Raw genomic sequence first — 20833 nt, 5'->3', positions numbered from 1 at the left:
GAGAAGTTGTCAGCGCATCCTAAAAATAAGAATGTTGTCTGGGTCTGCCTACTCAGGGGACACAAGCACAGCAAGATGTAGCACTTAAAAAAAAAAATATCCCAAATCAACCTTCCATGACTCCCTTCTGCATCAGAGAAGCTCCTCAGCTCAACTGATGTTAGCTGACTCACTACATAATCATCATGTCAGCAGCACAGAACACACAGCAAAGATGATTAGCTCAAGTTGTACTTTTTATTTTCAGGATTAAACCCCCCCCATGATATAAAGAAACAGATGTAAACCTTAAATTTATCTGCAGTTCAGATGAGGTATCCTGGTTTCACAAAACTTAATCACACAGGTGGGTAAAGCACAAACTGCCAAAAGAAGACAAACTGCACAAAATAAATACTGAGAATTGGTAACTCTTCTTCACCTGGCCCCCTCTGCACCCTTCCACAGTATAAATAATAAAAAAATCCATCTGGAAAATACATTTGACATTAATAAAAATCAAAGAATCTTCTAAATTATATTTATATAGGATGTGCTGATCAACATTTCTTTCAAAATTAAGAATACACTACAGTTCAATGTAAATGGTATGACAAGTCTAACAAAGGGTAAGAAGTACTATTTAAATGGACAACACACAATGCATAAATATTCAGGGATACAAAATGTAAGCAGATTCAGCATACAGTTCTAAAGTTGACAGTCCTATTCCAGTCCCTACAATTAACAGTTTACTTGGTAAGACTTTTAGAGAAATAAATATGCATAGAGAAGTAAACACACTTCAACAAAACAGATGTATTGAATTAGTGGGACTGATATTTTAAATGCAAAATAGAGACTGATTTAACAACCTAAACTTAAGAGCTGATAGGATTACCATTAAAGGTGTCATTAAGTAAATCATCATACTCTTACCACAGTTAGTCCTACAATGTCCCCAGCATAAAATTGATTTGCTTTTTACCATATGCTCTGGCTCTTCTACCCATCTGTTGAGCTAAAAACCAAAGCTGGAATAAGAATTTGTCAAAGAAGGAAAAAAAAAAATCTTACCTTTCATTGCCAAAAGGATTTCATTTAAACCTGATCTATACTTCAATTTTTTGAACAAGTTCTGTTCCCCACATTAGACAATTTCTTTGTGCTTTAACAAGCATTGAAAATTTGCCTCAAGTTTTGTCCCAAACAGTGGTCCTCTGACCAAAAAATTTGCTTATTAGGGTTTGGTAACTATGTGTTCAAGTCTTACAAAAACAGCATATGGATGTCATATTAAATACTGCATATTCAAGTAAACCTCAAATCACACATGCTCAGTAAGACTTCCATAGGCAACCCAATTCTAAATCAAAATATCAATGCCTTCTATCTCTAAGCCCTAAATCTTGGTCTGCTAAATGATGCATCAGTGATCTCTGACTCCTGAGACAGGTACACAAAGAAATTATTTCCAAAGGCTTAGTCAGATGAGAACAGATGAGCACGTTGAGAGAATCTCTACTCCTGTTTGAGCCAAAATCCCTGCTCAAAAGTGTTATTCAACCTCACAGTTCTTTTAAACCTCACAGTGCTTTTAAACTCCAACATTCAGTAGCAACAACAGCAAAACCCAGCATGTGTTAGGAGCAAAGTCACCATTTCCCTATTATTCTTTCCTCCAAAGAGGCTTTTAAACAGAATATGAGCAGTCAGCATTTCTACTCTGAATCACAGAATTGTTAAGCTTGGACAAGACCTCCAAGACCATCAAGTCCATCACTGCTCTTTTCATTACTACAGTATATCCTCAAGTGCCATATCCACACAGTGCTGAACACTTCCAGAGATGGTGACTCCACCATTTCCCTGGGCAGTTCAATACATTATGACAGTTGTCCCCAAGTAAAAGCCAACAGACTGTCAGTCTGCAAAATCCTTTTTGTTTTCACCTATAGGACATGGTAAGAGGCTAAAAACTCATAGATGCTCCATAAAAAGCATTGGCTACTTCCCATCATGGATACACAGAGGTCTCCTGTGCCTCAAATGTGCCCTTAAATTGCACATGGCAGCCACCAGTGTGAGAAGAGGAATGCCACCAGTGTGCTTGGCATTCAGACACTGCACACCAGGAAGAGAAATAACAGTCATAAAACAGTGTATGACTAACCTGAGTCTTTAATAACAAACCATATGTGTACTTATTCAAGAATACACAGTTTAAGTACTTTGCCTCAAACAGCTGCTTGTTTTCTGGCTTCTCCTCTCCCAGCACCTTCCAAATGGTCAAGAGGTCAGAACAATTCTTCTAGGGAGGTTTTCTTCCCAGTCTGTTTAAAAGTGAACTCTACTGCTTTGGGGATATACAAGCAAGACTAAAACCACTGTATTCACCAGATGTGCATCTACATCAACAGTAAGAACCCCCTGCCTTCTCCTGTGCTCATACCCATCTCCATTCTCCTCAAGCTCACACATCCTGACCCTGCAGGCTGTTATTTGCTGATCTCAGGAGCAGACTGCTCAGGGGTCAGACTTGGCCTCAGTGTGAGCTGCAGTGCTGTCACTCACCTGCCAGACCTGCTCCACTCTGCTGGAGTGGGCTCAGAACTGGGCTGAGCACTACCACACCTTCCATGTGGGCACTGGATGCAAACTACTGCCCTACTTCCTTGATCCTCCCTTCCTGCCCAGCACACCTTTTAATTTTGTAATGCTGGAAAATAGAGTCCACAGCCCAAAGTCCAAGCCTAGATGAGCTCAATTTTGCAAAGCATGAGGAAGTCTGGATATGTTTTGGTGTTGAGTAAGCAAGATAAGCCCATTAATATGGATAGCTTTTCTCTGTGTAACAGAATAGATGAAAGGTAGTTCATATTGCTTGGGATGGTGTCTGACAACTCTAGGACCAGCTCTAAGCACCAGCATGAATGCTGCCCAGAGTAGCCAAGGGAGACGTCATGTCAGACAAATGTTACCTGCCAATTGCCCGACTCACCAATTAAAACAGTCAGGTTCCTCTGGAACACTGGAAGCACACCACCAAGCACTGCTCTGAAATGACACAAAAATCTCTTCTGACAGGCCAAACTTACAGAAATGTTCCTCCTCACATACTTAAATCATTAATGCTAAATCTATTTTCCATTTCTTTTCCCTCTGCTAGCACTCAACACCCAGCATGTTTCAAGAGGCAAGAACTAACAGCCAATATGTTAGAGGAACTTCTGAGTTTGCACTTAAAAAACCAAAAAACAAAAACAGCCCTGAGCCCATCCATCTCTATTCAATTAAATACAGCAGAAGGACTAATAACAGTCACTGTTTTTAACAATTACTGTGCACGCAGAAAACAAATATTGGTTAATCCAAATAAATCTCTTTTGAGGCATATGTATGTATAGGTACAGCACAAAATATATTAAGGGTCAAATACAAACATCATACTCACTTCACCTTGCTTTGTCTTCCAGTTCTAGATGGGAACCTTGCAAAAGTATTATTTCTGCCTCACTGGCATTCAAGCTAAATTACAGAATCACAGAATATTCTGGGTTGGAAGGAACCCATAAGGGTCATGAATCCAGCTCTTAAATGAATGGCCCATACAGCCTTGGTGTTAAAGTCCAACTGAGCTCTGAGCACCAAGACAATTTGCAGAAGAAAACCAACAAAACCAAATTCACATGGAGTTTCAGCTGGGGCCATGAGTAAAGCAGCAGTAAAGTAAACATAAAATTCAGCTATTTTAAATAAATAGGAATTATTCATTATTTAATAAATAGGAAAACCCAGGTATTTTAAATAAACTTGCAGACTGAAAAGAACTGTTCAGAACAGGTTCTGATGGTTTCATCAACAAGAAAAAAACAGTACCAAACCCAATTAAAACCTTCTGCTGTGGTTTTAAAAGGAAGTATTAAACTAGAAACTTCAACATAGTTGCCAAACCCTGATTTTTATGACTTGTCCTCTTTCTCTGAGACACAAGTGGAAAGACAGTGAGTGACAAGCACTTCCCCCACCCCCAGCTCCCTCTGAGAAACGATTCAGTTAAAAAAATTCAAGGAACTCTAATGAAAGCCATGCAAACAACAGATAAATCAGATTACAGTCTGCTCTGAACTTGGCCAAGGTTCACATGGAAGGTTTGCAAACCTTTACATTTCTCCCGAGTTGTGACAAGCAAACAAATAAGGTTGGGATTTTTCACAGCTGTCAAACCACGATGGCAGATACAGAATAAAGCAACAAAAGAAGTAAAAAATCTGGAGATGAATTTTTCCTTTGAATTAAATATGTAAAAGACAATACATTCTATAATAAATAAGCTTAGAGATAAATACAAATTCATAATCAGGAATAATTAGTGCACCAATAGTTTATTCGGGAAGATGATTGAGCAGAGAAGTATCTGCTAATCAGTCCCTTTTGTGCTTTTTAAAAAAACAACAATAAATCAGACCACAGGATACTATCAGCTAGTAAATTAAGTGCTGATAAGTACCAACATATGATTGCATTGGCTCAAACATACATGGCCACAATTTCATTGTGAACCAGCACAAAAATAAGTGTGACTAAAGAAAGAAGCAGTACTAACACCTCCCTGTGCTTGTGTGATTATTGCTTACTCTGTCACAAGCAGGTGAAGGCTGGAGAAATTTCTTAATAGGTGTGGCTCTCTATCTATCTAAAAGCACAGTTTTCAGGTCTGACTGCAGAATTCACCATCCCATTAGAAATCACAGTGATCCAATATTTAGACTTTGAGCAGTCTATGCCACCTCCAGTTCTCTGAATATCAAGCAAACCCCACTTGGCCCACCTCCTTCCAGAGAAGGGCTGACTGGGTGACAGACTTTCCCCAAAGAAAATCTGATGGATTAAAAAAACCCAAGTGACTGAGAGATAAAGAGAAAGGTTATGCTGTAGTTTCCTAAGTGTCCCAGGAATTCAGGAAAATGAATCCTATATATCACAGGAAACAGGAATTCAGACTTGAGTTATAATCCTCAAAATTTGAAGACTGAAATATTCTCCAAATTAATGTCAAAAAATATACTTAAGCACAGTTGCAACTAATTTATTGAAGTAATAATGTAAAATAAAGAGGTCAGGAAGAAAAGTTGTGCTAAGCCTTCATCTCTCAGGCCCAAAGGACAGTTTGGATATTTAACACAGCTTCCCCCTGAACAACAGCAGCATTGTCTCTTCAAGTAAGTCAGAGGTAGTGTCTAAAAGAGCATAATGAACAGCAGCAGCAGCCTCCAGCTGAGCCCAGCTATGCCAGAGGTGGCCCAAGAACAATGCCACCCAGCCAGCCTGGCCACGCTGCCATGGGATCAGCAGTGATCCCTGGAGTGAGCCCTGGCCATGGGAAGCGGGCAGGATGCACACACAGGGGTGCTGGGAGTGTGGTCACCAAGGAGATGAGTGCCACAATGGGGTTCATCTGCTCCAGAGGCCAGCCCCTGTCAGCAGCAGATGTGTGCACAGCTCAGCCAAACACAGCACACACAGACACAGCAGCACACACACAGCACTCGGCTCACTCAGGTCCACAGACTCCAGGAGAAGGGACCTGGCTGTACGTGATGTTTAACCACGTTTCCTAAAGGAAACTTTTTTTCATAAAGACAGATTACAACAGGTTTCACTTGACAAGTAAAACATTAAGCATAGTTGAAAGATGTCCACTAAGGAGCACACATGGAACACAGCAATCAGGATTTAAGTTGCAGATTCGTTCTCTTCCAAAAGGAGGTCATTCAGTGCAATAACTGTAGCAGCAAAATCAACCAGCTCCACAAAGTCTGATGTAATTATGTTAACACCCATAACACCAGGCTTCTGTGCTTTCACCCAATTCAAAATCATGGGCAGGTTCCTAAAGAAATTGAAATAAAGAAAATTAAACACTTTAAAAGAGGCACTTTTCTATACATACTCTACTAATTTCAAATACAACACGCTGTTTACAAAATATATAAGATTATATTTGTGATCAGGGCTGTCACTCTAGATACAACTGGCTTATGAGTGCTTAACACAGCACGTGGTCATTAGCTATCAAACAGACATATTGGTCAGTCATCAATCCCAGCTAGCAGGCATACAAAACCCCTCTATATTCACTGGGTAGTCTGTGCTTCAGGATTTAGCACTGCACAATTTTCTCCACCGTAGTTTGCTTTTACCAAAGTACATGTTAAGTCAAATGCTCAATTTCACAGCAGACCAGTGTGACACAAAGGTTATACATGGCCCAAGATGCTCCCTTCCCCTTCTCTGCCTCAGCGTGGGCAGGAAAAAAGTTGTTGGAGGCAGCACATTGCATTTCTCCCAAACTCTCTTCAGCCTCCAGACCCACTCAGAGCAATGGGGTCAGGGAAAGCAAACCTAGAATGAGAAGCTGTCTGCTCCATAAGGGTTGAACAACCTGTTATACATCACTATAACTAGATAAAGGAGAGGTGTGTCAGGAACTGAGTTAAATTGAGTTAGAAATTCTACCATAGGGAGAAATAAAGTCTTTCTTGGACAAGAGTGCAAGTCTGGAGTCTGCACCAGCTTTCTTGCACTCTAACAAAAAAACCCACACTTTTCAGCAATTAGACACAAATAGCTATATATGTTAGCATTAATTAGATTAGTGCTGTAACATGCATACATTATTTGAGAAGATGGTAGGCTAGCAAAATAGCTGACAGGGTGATGAAGACAAAAAAAAACAAACAAAAAAACTTAACACTTCACTCCTGTTGCATCAGGACAATAAAAAAAACTTATCAAGAACTATGAATGAAGGCATAATTACTGCCAAGGGACACACCAGACTTCAGCCAGCTAAGTGTGACTTGTGGCAAGTCTCCTTTAGCAAGAGCAGGGCAAAATTTCCATGCAAGAAGGCAGTCATTTACATAAAAGTGCAAGGAGAGATTTGTATATCAGCTAGCTTGTGCAAATGCACACAAGTAATCAAGGAGCACACCTATCTGCAACTTTCGGTCTAGTTGCAAACAAGTGGGAAGGATGAGGGAAAGGGATGGAGTGAGCAGGCTTCTCGCTAACAGTGTCTTAGAGCACAGATCTGTGCCAGGAGTGCCTCGAAATAGAGCTGCTCGCCCATTCCACGAAATGCAGCTTTCCTCGGGTGGTTTTGTCCAGGAATTCCGCCGGGCCCGGCGCTCGCGGGCCCCCAGCGCCACCTGGTGCCGAGCGCGGCCCCGGGAGCGCCGCGATCGATCCCGGCCCCGCGATCTTCCCACCCGCAGCATCCGGAAAGGACCTCCAGTATCACCGCGTTCCAACAGCCTTTGCAGGGATACCTTCCGCTAGACCAGGTTCCTCAGAGCCTGACCTGCCTTGGGAATGGGGCACGCACAACTTCTCCAAGCAACCTGTACCACTGCATCGCCCACTCTCACGGTAAAGATTTCTTCTTAATATCCAAGAGGACTTTTACAGTTATGGTAATGTCTAGCAAACTGGCTACAAAGTAATAATTCCATAAAATAAGGCATGTGGAACTACCCTGGTCATGCTGTTAAAAATCACCAGCACTCTGAGCTAATCAAAGCTAAACCCTCTTACAGTGACCTTACTCATAGGAAAATTAATTGTACAATGGTCAGCAGCATTAAAAAAAGTCAAATGGTGAATCTAATTTTTGGAAAACCTCCCCCCAGCCCCCTTAAAATATAAGGTAAAATACTGCCCTATGTCATATATCTCTGGTCCTTACTGAAATTACTGAGACATTTGTATGGCCAAATGCAAAACTAAGTCCAGAAATCAGCAGTTTTTCTCCATGGCACAAGCTTTTTTCATGCCCTCCCATCTCCCCCCCGCAAATCCAACTTCAGCCAGTTTGAAATGAATTATTGGTTTGAAGCCACACATCCATCCTACATTTTATGAAATCATATCACATTCAGAAAAAGTTCCAATTACCAGGAAACACATATATACCCTGTTGCTTTATTATTTTCACTAATTCCTTATTTTTAATGATTGCAAATATCTCTCATGAAACAACAGTACTGAGCAAAACTGCAGCCTTTCAGCAACCCTGCGCACACACTTCCTAGTTTCCTTCTTGCTCAGTGCCTCTTTCAACATGAGACATGTTAATTAAAGAACTAAGACAATCAAGATAAGTCCTTACCTATGAACAAGTGTGTTCTTCAGACCACGAACTAGATGCCGTGCAATTGTTTTGACTCGAGGTGTGAGAATTGCCTGAGATACATGGAAAGTCCCATAACGACTTCGTTCCCCAAGTGTGGTCTCCAGGAACTGCAGCAGTTTGTGCACATTAGTTGTATTAGCCCACGGTGCTGGCATTTTATTACCTGGCCACAGGAAGGGATATTCCTGATACAAAGGGTGATGGTAAAATATGAGAACCTAAGAGAACAACAAAAAAAAAAAAAAAAAAGAAAAAAAAAAGGAAAATCAAAGAAACAAAACGAACAAAAAAATCTACAAACCAAAACAAAAAAAAAAATCACAATTTCTGTATTTTTATTTGAACAGGCTGTTGCACTGGTTTATGTTTATACAGTACTGTTACAGCTAGCATAGCAGTGAAGAGGACCAAGCAAAAAAGTTGCTCTTGAGTCATGAGTGTCAGTATATTTGTTGCACTACTGACATAGGAGATGAGGATAATTTTGTTCAGCTTTGAGGAACAAATTGCTTCAGGCTTTATGGGTCATCAGTTTAAAATGACAAAGTTGCCTCTGTCATTTAAAGAGCTCAGCGTAAAGCACTGCAACTTCTTAATGCCAGAAAATACTGTATCTATAATCAAAGTTAAGGATTTTAGCAGCCTTGCCATCTTCTGAATACCTCCTTCTAAGAGGGCAAAGCGTGCTGGGCTGATTGGCACATGACTGACATACTGGCACCGTGCTCATACGTGCTGCATGAGAAACCAAAGCCAGTCCTGCTGTCAACAAAACTGTCAAATCCAAAGTAAATATGTTTTACCTTGTAAGGTGCTTCTCTACAGCACAAAAAGGCAATGTTTTTTACAAACACCCACACTTAAAAAAGATTCATCTTGAAGCTTAACACTGACAGCACTAGTTCAGAACAAATTCCTCAAAGCCTGATTTCCAGTTTAAGAATTATATGCTGCTGCTGAAACCCTTTTCTGTTCTCAGTTTTTGTGTATCTAAGGGAGCAGTAACCAAGGAGAAGAGGCATTAACATCACCTCTGCAGATTTGGATGGCTGCAAAGGAGGTAAGAAATTCAGACCATACCTTAGTCATGCTAAAGCTTATATGCTTCACACTGGCCAGAAGTATAACAGTTAATCAAATCCTCACCAACACAAGTCTGCATTATGTGCCCTTCCACAAGAGAAAACCCTTTGTAAGGAGCACAGGGCTCCAAGGACACTGTAGTTTAATTATTTAACAAATGTTCTTGGGAGCAGGATAGACTGGCCACACCATGGATGAGGGGATACATAGCTATACGTAAATGGAGGCAAGCATGCACACTACATAGAGGAGGCCCTAGTGGGCTTTAACTTGACCATCAGCAGCATCTTTGGTCCAATATCTTTGAGTGGGAGCTACACCAGGCTTATCTCTTTAAAATCTTAACATTTTGGGTTTGAAAAACATTAAACATCCTTTCCCTACCTGGTGTTTCTTCTTCCACATGTACAGTAATGTCACATATTCTACACATTCTACACAACAAAGTTTGGATTCAAATGCTGAGCGGATCCTGCTAATCAAGAAGTGGTGATGGCTGTCATCCATGGCATAGAAATGATTGAAATCCAAGAAGATTACTTCCTTGGGGTGCTGCTCAAGAAAACTATTGATCTCCTTCAGGCCATCCCATACTTTGATACCAAACAAGCCATGTATGAAGTAAATCTCTTGTCCTATTTCCCCAGGTTTGGAAGAGACACGAAGATCAAAGTAGCGGATCCCGCCTTCCAACTGTTCTTTGAAAGTCAAATTTTGAGTCACTGACCATTTCTTCATGATCTTTCTAACCAAAGAAATTCTGGCCAAACGTTTGATGGCTTTTGCTTGGTCTGGTCCCACAGGAGATTTCTCATCAACCCAGTAGCTGAAAGAATCATGTGATCCTAGGAAAAAAGCCAAGAAAAATTAATTTTCAAAAAAGTGACTATCCCATAACACATGTCCCTGAAAGCTGAACAAAGTCCCACATGTGTGACAGGGGTGCAGAAGCATTATGCTCATGTGTGAATCTTTCAGATTGTCCTTTACACCTTACTTTTCCTTGACAGTATAACAAGAGCTAAGCATAAGGTTCTCAGTTTGAATTACTTTCTTGCATGAGCTTCCAGTTTCAATGTTCTCTGAACAACACAAAACAAACATTTGTGGTAAAGGGAAAACCCCCTTCTAACCTTCCTTCATTCCCTCCTTCACAAACTACAAATCAATCCCCAAAGCCTTCCCAGAGCTTGGTATATGACTGGTCTAGGAAGAAACTCCAGATTAATTTTTAAAATCTGAGACTTTAGTTCTACTTGGCATATCCAGCTGTAACCTTCTACACCAAACATCTTGGAACAGGTCTCTTTATTCACATAATGGACTGAGGGATCTGCACGTGCCTTATCAGCACATCTCACTTTAGCCCCGAGATGGCAGATAAATGATCAGTAGTTTGAACAGTGGGCAGTGCCTGGCTGGACTTAGAGGTGGAACAATTCAAAACACCACCAGTTACAGTGTGGATAGATACCAAGCTCATGATAAACAAATTCATGAACATGTCTTTTACCTGGCATGCTTCTGAGTGACCAAAGGCATGGTGAAGGGAAAAACATTCCTGCATGCTTGTCCCTGCTTCTAGGACTATGCTTTTCTCAAATTTTCTCTTCTACCTCAGTCTGCAACTCTTTGAAATCCCAATCTGTCATATTCAACCTCAAGATAACATTGGAGGTGTTCACAGACTCCTTTAGCCAAACCTTTTATTCATGTACTAGTGCTCACTTGAACACTGATGCATTTTTTGTGATGCAAGATCAGAGATCCAAACAAGATTATGATCTTAATTGGATTATCTTGGCATCTTTAATCCAGATGAAAGAACAGACTGTGCACAAACTAAACATCACTTCTCAATAACCTTAAATGCACTCCTTTTCCATGGATTTTAACTAGTTCAAAACCAGTGAACAGGTAGTGTGAAGCTTTGTTTTAAGCTTTACAAATTAACCCTAAAACTAATTCTGACCAATTCTTCATTAATTCTTCACAGCATTTGTACAAGTGGGTCTCTGTTATGGTTTGCTGTTCAGTCTTCTAGACAGAAGTGAGAAGTGCCAAAGATGCCATCTTAAGCAACTTTTCAGTACCTGTCCCACTAAACTAAATCACAAAGTGGCTGTCGGTTGTGGAGCAACACCTAGATTTTTTTTCCCTGTCTCCAAAAATGCAACCCCAAACAAAAATCCAGGAGCAAACATCTAGTGAAGACATTTCAGAAGCCATATGATGCTTCAAACTGTATTTTACAGATATTTGAGTTTCATCTACCTCCCTGTACAGCAGAGTGAGTCATCCAAGCTTCTACAATATTTGGAAAGTAGACTTTAATCACAAGGGGCTTGCCTTCTGCCCGGGAATTAGTAGCTCTGCACAAATAAATTGTTCATTTGGTCTTGTTTTCTGTTCGTTTTTTTCCTAGTTCTTAATTCTAGCAATTTTTATTTTTTATTTTGTTTAGGTCACTGTAGAAGACAGTTTAACATCATAGAATAATGACATAAGAAATATTTTCAAATTAACTAAGACAGTGCAGCATTCTTGAGACCTATAGGGGTCACTCACACCATTATGCTCCCTCAGACTGATAAATCTCATTACAAAGGAATGAGAATTTTATCTTGCTACTGATATATTGTCGTCACCTCAGAGCTAAGTAAATCTGAACCAAAAAACAACAAATTTTCCTAATTCTGATAATTCATTTTACAGCTACAAAAGTATTTCCTTTGCAGTTTGACACTTACAAGGCACTTTTAAGGATACAAAGAGCAAATTTTCTCGCTGCACTATCACAAACCAAATCCTATTTATAGGCTAGCACTAGAAAGCAGTATCAAAAAAGAAAAAAAAAACCCAATCCACAAAAAACCAAAACAAGTCACTACATTGCAACTTTTTCAACACTTACTTTAAAAACTGCACTCCTTAACAGGAAACTGAACTATGTGTGACATGCTTCTAAAGTTACAGAAGATCTTATTAGCTCCTGCCCCATGGCTCTGCTAAAAGCCTAGGAAATGGAGCTTTCCTCCTACATCCAAGTCAACACATATGCCTAGATATAATCAAGTAGAACATGAGTTGGAGCATTTGTAAGACCTTTTCACTGTTGGTAGCATATCACCTTCTAAGGAGAGCAGGGGAGCATCACCAATTCTGTCAATCATTCTGTGATCAAGACTGAGGCTGGAAAGACAGCACAAGTTCATTTGGGTCTTCAGTGGCCATTTAAAAAGGCCAGTCAACAGTAACTAGGCCAAACCTGGACCCACAGTGTTTTGACTCTGTTAAGGGGGGGAAAAACCCCAAACTGAAATCCTACAGCAACAGCTCTGGATACTTGTGGGTCTGTGGGGTAACAGCAAGGTAAAGACCCACATCATCCACCAGGCCCCTCTTTAATTTAAGATCACTGTGATATACTACCAGCTCAGGCACTACCTTTTAATATAGCTTAGCTGTGATGCTAAGTACATGCTAAGCTGATTGCATCGTGATGTCAAAATAATCCCTGCTGTCCTTTGCTCTATCCCTAAACTCATAAAAAGTCTTGCCATTCTGTTGCTATGGCAGGAGCCAAGCTGCTTGCTGATACATGTGATACAGCACGATTTCTTTTTGAAAAAGCATAACCTAAACCAACCCAAATCTGTAAAACTTCAAAGGCAAAGGACAAAGCCTACATGGCAAGAGGGGAGCAGAGCAGCCCCACTTTGTCAGGAGCTCAGTGTAAGAGCTTGCTAAGCAGATTCTCAATTCATATCTCACACAAGGATATGTGAAGGTACTTGGGACACTGCAGTGATAGCAGCAAGGCTGGCAGTTCCTGGACAGAGCAAGAACCACAAAACTCTTATAGCAACACACACCGTAAAGTTTTTCCATGTGTAAAAAATCCCTCACCATCTGTTGTTCCCCACCACATAAATAATGTGCATTGCTGCAAATTATGCTGAGTACTTTTCTTGGGAAAAAAGCCATCTCAAGAATTACTGAAGCAAGACATTTCACACTATAATTAACAACTTAAATATAAACAATGCTCTATTCAGTAAAGCTATTCCTTAAACCTACTAATTGTGAACAAAGCAACTAGCAAAACCAGGTTTCATCCACGGAGAAGTCAAAAGGCAGAGAAGAGCCAAGAAAATTTATCTTCATTGTCCTTTAGGTAAGGAGAGGCCAGAAGCCCAGCCTGAACCGCCTCAAAAGCACGTTCTTGCACATGCAGAACATGGAATTACTGTACACAAAACCGGATTAGCATTCAGATAGCAAACCTTACTGAGCTGCTCTAGTGGCATGGCATCAGGCTGGTGCTCAGCCCTTCCCAAAACCAAGCCAGGCACAGGAAATACAATGAAGAGATGGGTGATTTGCCAATTGCTTCCAACTGGGTGAAGACGTGCAGCATGAAACAGCAAGCATTAAATTTAATCATGAAAGAGACTGCACATTCAAAGACAAAAATTAGGGAACTGCTAATCAGCTGGCAGTTTTATTTCAGTTTCATTTCTTTCATCTAACAACAAGTGGCAGCTTCAAGGAAAGAAGTCACATGCCATCAAATACCCAGATATTTAACTATCCAAAGTGTGTTATAGTTAGAATAATATTATATAGGCATCTTCCATATGCCAGACTTAAAATGATGGACCGACCTCTTAACTTTAGCCCAGTAATTGGAACTATGGATTAAATTTCATTAATATCTTTAAACTTATTTTTTCTGCTTATACTAATTCCTCAAATTAATTTTATGTTAAACAGCTTACTTTTCAATTCAATTTATATGTTAAATAGATTGTATTTCACTGTTCAGGATGACTTCTTGTTGAAGCCCTTGTGCCAATTGCTAAACACCAGCCTTTTATCATCACATCTGCAGTAAAATCTAACTTCCCAGTGTGCTCATTTGTCACGCTGCTTACAGATAGCCAAAGTAACCCATGGTGGAGCTGAAACAAACGACACTCATCAACAGAATGTTACTGAGCCTCCAATGTCAACACATACCAGCTGTGGCTGTTCACTCTCCTGTCCAGTGACAGAATTCAGGAAACAGCACAAAGCTGAGTTGGGAGGCTTACACTGGATCTTGGAAAAAGATCCTTCACTCCTGTGGTGGCTAAACACTGGACTAGGGAAGTGGTCACAGCACCAAGCCTGTCCCAAGTTCAAGGGGTGTTTGGACAATGCTCTCGGGCACAGGGTGTGACTCTTGGGGGTGTCCTGTGCAGGGCCAGCAGTTGGATTTGATGATCCTGTGGGTCCCTTCCAGCATATTCTATGATTCTATACATTTGGTAATACCTTTTGTTTCCACAGAATACTTCCTGCAAATACAGCTGCAGCAGAGGGACTGGCATTAGCAACACATCACCAACCCCTTGTAAATTTACCTTCATGGAACATTAAAAATATGATTGTACAGCATGTAAAGCGCAGAGATCTTCCAACACAGAAAATTACCTGTGCACTGCCAATCACTCAAAAACAAGACAAAAACTCACAGGGTTTTTTGGATACAAGCATGTCTCAGCATACTGCAAGCCTCCCTGGCTTCAAGGCTGTGACTAGTCAAGCAGCAGCTCAAGACACTTTCTGCAAACATGTGGCCAACCAAGAATAAATGAAAGCACAAGGGCAGACAAGTGTGCTGTGAATAAGCTTAAATAGATCTGAATAATTTGGATTGATCTTTACATGAATAGAATACTAACAGGATTAAAATTACAACAAACAAATGTTTAACTTAACATGAAGTTAAAAAACAAGGTCAAAAAACCATACCTGTCCCTTAAAAGCATTACAGGGTCACTTATGACCAAAGAATCACCCAAGCTGTAGTGAGGCTAAACTTCTTAGCACAAGCTCTGCTTACTAGGCAAAGTACATCCCCTACACATTACAAACCACTGCACATGACACAGCACAGCAGGCATCACACAGCCAAGATGGGCAGAAGAACAGTAACCAAGTTCCAAAAACACAGGATGTAAGTGCTAGTGACTCAAGGCTATCCCACTGATGTTCTTTGAAATCAGATGTGATGTCCTGTGTGTGCCAAAACTGAGGGAAAAACAGGATAAGCAACAGTGCCTCTCAAAGTCTAGAAGTCCTCAGGATTCAGGTCATTAACAATCCAGATTTTCTTATTAGAAGATTAACATCTTAAAAGTTCATCACTAATGAAAAGCAAATCAAATAGTTCATACTAACTTGTCCAGCAAAAGGAGATGAGGCAGAAATAAGAAACATTCTATTGATAATCAATTATCTATAACTACAGAGATGAGTATATTTTAAGAAACTTGCAAGAATCCTTTAGATATTCTTAGTGCAGTCCCATTAAGAAAGACAAACCCCAGTACAGACCAAATCCTCTTAGGAAAACTCCCTCTATCCAAGAACTACCCTGATTTCCCCTGATGCCCCTTTCAGGCAGTGCAATGGGATGCAAGAGCTTAAAGACAGCCTACAAATGTCAGACACAATGTCACAGAGTAGTTTGCTTTTCTTTCCAGCCAAAATAAATCCTTTTGGCACTGGTTGGAGTTATTGGCATTGAAGGTTAAGGTCATTTAGCAATATTTTCTCATTTATCAACAATCTCAGCTGTCTGCAATGGGAATGCAAGAAAGACACAGCATGTCTCTACCATGTCAAAGCTTGACTGAATCCACATGCTCAAAAAGGAAAAAATCTTTCAGCTTAGAGTCCTGAACTCCTCTTTTGTGACCACTCAGAACCAAGTGGACCAAGGGTTCATTCTCTTCTGAGAAAGCCATAGAGAAAATTTTATTACATTGTACTTTTCCTTCTTTTAGCATCTCTGTTGGAGAAACAGGCAAACAAAGTTGCACAACATGGAAGAAGGGCAACCATTCATATCACCATTACGACTAGTTTTCTCCATTGGAATTAAAACTTTGGCACGTTCTGCACTCATTTAACATTTACATCTCTCCTTGGAGATCAGTGAACAGGCAGGTTGAAGACACTTCACCAGACACACTTAAGTCCCCCTCTAGGGTACAGATTTTAATAAGTAATAGGAAGAAAAATTTTCCAGAAAAAAAACAAATTAATTAGGACCTTCATATACTGTCTGAAGAAAATTTTGTGGCATTTCAAGAACAATTTGGTTTTGGCTAAACAGATGACATAAGTTCTTTAAAAGGAGAAGCCCTAAGACTGGGTTTTCAGGGGAACTCCAGGACAGACACAATGTCTGCCAGACCAGTTTCTCACAGAGGGATATACAAAAAGAATACCTTGTTACTTAAGAACAGTGGAACAACTTCCATCAAATGTTCTCACCAGCCTAACAGTCCAGATAGTTTATTAGCCTCTCTAAAAATATTTGAGAGTTGCTGTTACAATCAAATAGCCTAACAAAGTAATAAAGTAACTTGTCTTTTCAAAAAATTCTGCATTTACAAATCACACTCAACATCACTATACTTATGCAGACACTTTCTTCTAGTGATTACTACCTGATTCATTGGTAGATGTGAACTAAATTGAGAAGGAAAATAAAGCTTGGTGAATCAGAACATAAATCTTGTATTTCTTCCCTTTGAGCTTCAACCCAACAGATGGCCAGTTCAGATGATTCAATGATGCTTTTAATGAGAACTCCAATGGAATACTGTTTGGGAGGAGGATGCAGCCTCAAGGTCACCACCACTCCTCTCAGCATGCACGGCCACAGCCCACACCAGCCCATGAACAAATAAATGAGAAAATCACAGCATTAGCAAGTTCAGCAGCTCACCTCAGGGTCAGGCAGACAAAGAGAAAAACAACAAAATCCAGTCAGAGCCTAGCAGCCAGCTCTCAACTGGGCAGCGCTTGCTGCTGCTCCTTTTCAGAATCATTTTGGCTCTGCTTAGCCAACTCCAAGTCAAGCACCTCATGGGGCTTTTGGGGAGCAGTTGCACTGTCAGGACAGCAGAGTTGGCCAGCTGGTGGATGGAAGATGCATCCTGTACAGAAGATGCTCAGGACCCACCACCTCCAAGTGTTCCTCATGAACCAGGCACGTGAGGACAGCCACGCTACTGCACCAGCTCTCCATGCCTCCTGTCCTCCTTTAAGCTGAACCACAGGCTTGGTCAGCAGGGCTGCTCCTTGTTAAGACTGCCTACCACCTGTTCTAATAAATATTTCTGTAAGAGTTTGATGAAACAGGAAAATGGTGCCATACCTCCAGATGCAGAGATTTCAGACTCTAGCACCAAGGAAATCAAGATACCTGCCTCTCTAAAAATTTCTGCAGCAGTTCAAATGAAACAGTACAAACTGGACATACCATGGTGCTGTCAACTATTAGGATGCAAGTATGAGCAAGGAACAGGCTCTCCAGCTAATTCTTTAAATAGCTGATTTACTTTGAAAGATGATCAGTGAGAGCATTCTACAATTTTGTGTTCCATTTCTACATGGAGAAATAAGAAAAGTAGCAGATGCAGATCAAAAGATGATGAAGGAAAATAGCAAGTATCACAGCTGTGATTTCATTAAATTATTTAATGTAAATCAGCTTGAGATTAAACAAGCACTATACAATACCCTGCCAAGGGTCTTGTCCACAATCAAAATGTTTAAGGTTTCATTTTTAAACCCACATCCAAAGAGGATTACTGGAATATAATTAAGAGAAAACCCTCTAGACTTTCACACAAGGTCAACCACTTGTTGAAGGTGGTTATTTTTGTTGATTATACTGCATGCTTGTGAAGTTGATGACATTTGAGTTACTTCATATTTGGCAATTTTTCATTGCAAAAGATCCCTTCTCTCATGACATTGCCCAGGAAACCTCATCTCTTTTCCTAGCATACGACTATATTGGTTTAGCATTCTGGCTAGAGTTTTTCACAACAAAAGTAACAGAAAAGCCCAAATGTGGGAACTGATCACACACAAGCTTTGGAGAAGGGCCTTAACTCTTTCAAAGTCTCTCTTCCTTTCAGCAGAGTTAAATAATCATGTAAACAGCCCATATACCTCAAGAACACCCATCTTCAACATTATTTGCTTGCTACCAGTTGATTTTAAGGCCTGAGGAAAGAATCACCTTCTCTAGCATCAAGTAAGGTGTTTCACACCATTATTTAATATTGCTCACGGAACCATAGAATAATGTAGCTTTAAAAGGATCCTCAGAAGTCACAGCTACCTCTACTAAAGCTAGTGAAAACAAGCAGCTCTGAAAGCAAAAGGTTTGCAACAAATGACACAAGAGAACCCTATGAAGATCTCCTGGGCAATATACTAGGGAGTTACTCACAGCAGTACATAATAAATTAAATCTAAGAAGTTTCTTTCGTGTGTACACTCTTCATTCATTCAATTTAAATAGCCCCATGATACTAATAACTTTGTTATTTTCTTTAAAAAAATATTCTTTAAATGCTGCATTTCTTCAAAGTGCAAAAAGTATAAAACAGTTTCATGATTTTGAGTGCTGATTTTATTTCAAGTTAAAAAAAGTTTTAAGGTTTCCATTCCTGGAGCTCCATCTCTGTTCCTATGTACAAAGGATGACAAGGAGTTTCAGGGGGAACAAACAAACTCCCCAAATCAAAACCAATTGAGTCCACCATTCCAGGGAAGAAAACAAATGAATCCTGAGATGGACAAAAGCAGGCCACTCCTGTCATATACACACACAGGTGTTAAGCACAGACAAGACTGCTTCTCATTCGATCTTTCATCTCTCTTCTGAAGGTAACACTGGTCTTCATTGCTGTTCAGCATCTGCAAAGATTCCTCAACTGCACACTGCCAGGAACAAACCCCCCAGCTCTCAAAAAGGTTGCTCTGTCAAGCACAACACCAAAATCCCACTTTGGCAAAATAATCATTGGATTAAAATAATAGTAATAAAAAAAGACAAAAATCTACCCAAAATAACTTTTGCCTGCTTGCAGGCTGCATAAGGCATATACAGGAAAGTGGTGGTGAGATACATCAACCTTGATCACAAATAAAACACGTACTGCAAGCTTTAAAAAAAAAGAAGCATTGACCATTCTAAAAGCACTGAAACAACCCATCATTTCCTTGGTTTCTCTGCTGCAACACTGGTTGCATGATGTTTGCAAGTGACAGCAGCACTGTGCCCCTAATGCAGTCTAAATCATAACATTCAGCATGGTTTCACAGTCTTTAAGTGGCTACAACAACAAGAAGTTGATTTATGAGTTCACTAAAACAGAGAAGCCTTTCTTTGCCAGAAATTTCAAAGTCTGCTCTAGATTTTTATATGAACATGGAATTTCCATTCTGTCTCGCTTCCCTGTTCAGTAGAACAGGGTCACATAAAATGTTTTTGCTACTGTCAGGATAGGAAAGGGCCCCATTTTTGATTGAAATCTGGCATTTTAACTGTCTCATTCAGGTAACACAGGAGTCAGTGCATAGGAGGTGCACAGCCCTTTCTCTGCATGCTTCAAGGGCGTTTGAGCATGCTGATAAGTGGCTATTCTGACACAAAAAAATTACTCTGTTTCTAGGGAGGTATCGCTGAGTGTCTGCTATATAGAATCAGAATCAATCGGATTGGAAAACAACACTGAGACCACAAGAGTCCAACCTAAGCCCTAACACCACCTTGCCAGCTGGACCGTGTCACTGAATGCTACATCCAGTCTTTCCTTAGAGACCTCCAGGGATAGTGACTCCAGCACCTCCCTGGGCAGCCCCATCCAAAGTCTAATCACCCTTTTTGTGAAGAAACTCCTCCTAATGCCCATCCTGAACCTCCCCGGACACAATTTGAGGCTGTATGCATGCTACAACAGATATCCAAAGCACCAGGGACAAACTAAAGCACTAAAAGGAAAACCAAGGCTGTACCAGAGCGTAACCATCAGAAGGGACTACAGCAACCACCCCTAAAATCTTCCCTATTGACATTTGCAAGGAGGAGTATTTCTTTGCCCTTTAGAGACAGAAAGTCAGCCTTAGTAAATTTTAGGTCATCTATTGCTGTTGTCATCTACAAGCTGTAAATCAGGCTATAAAAGACATGCCATACCATGGTCTGGGGTGGGAGGGAGCCTGAAGATCCCACAGTTCCAGCCCCAGGAACACTCCTGACCAGAGCAGGGCTGCTCAGAGCCCACCTCAGCAGAACCTGCATTTGATAAACCTCCAGCTGTTGGCTCAACGCAGCCAAGCCTCCCTTCCTACCCGATTTCAGCCTTAAAGCACCTGCGAGCGCTCAGCACGGCCGCCAGCCGCCTTTTCTAGGGGGTGAAAGCAGCAGGTCAGCGGCTAGTAAGGGAGATTAAACCCGCCATTCCCGGCTGCGGTGGACAGCGCTCCTCTCCGCCGCAGCACTTCATCACGGGGGACGCCACGCCGCGGCCGGGCCGGCTCGCCCACCACCGCCCCGTCCCCGCAGGCCCTACCCGGGATGGCGAGGTTGGAGAGCGGCAGGGAGCGCAGCGCGGGCGGCAGCGAGCCCATCCAGTCCGCGTTCCCGTCCGCCATGGCGCCGGGCGCCGGCGCTCCCTCACGGAACCGTGCCAGCCCCGCCGCCCTTATATAGCC

General features: G+C 41.0%; 1 protein-coding gene across 1 annotated transcript; it reads right to left on the bottom strand.

Annotated features, from left to right (window-relative positions):
- Positions 1 to 218: 218 nt before the first annotated feature.
- On the bottom strand, positions 219 to 20832 carry PLCXD2 (phosphatidylinositol specific phospholipase C X domain containing 2). The gene is made up of 4 exons (XM_021535392.4): positions 20692 to 20832; positions 9644 to 10104; positions 8153 to 8394; positions 219 to 5872 (listed from the first exon to the last, which is right to left on the bottom strand). Exons 1-4 carry the CDS (start codon positions 20771 to 20773, stop codon positions 5716 to 5718), a joined length of 942 nt encoding a protein of 313 aa, XP_021391067.2. The 5' UTR covers positions 20774 to 20832; the 3' UTR covers positions 219 to 5715.
- Between the last annotated feature and the right edge of the window lies 1 nt (position 20833).

Source organism: Lonchura striata, chromosome 1 (genome assembly GCF_050655825.1).
Source record: "Lonchura striata isolate lonStrDom1 chromosome 1, ASM5065582v1, whole genome shotgun sequence".
NCBI classification, from domain to species: Eukaryota; Metazoa; Chordata; class Aves; order Passeriformes; family Estrildidae; genus Lonchura; species Lonchura striata.
This window is presented reverse-complemented; position numbering and strand designations above follow the sequence as displayed.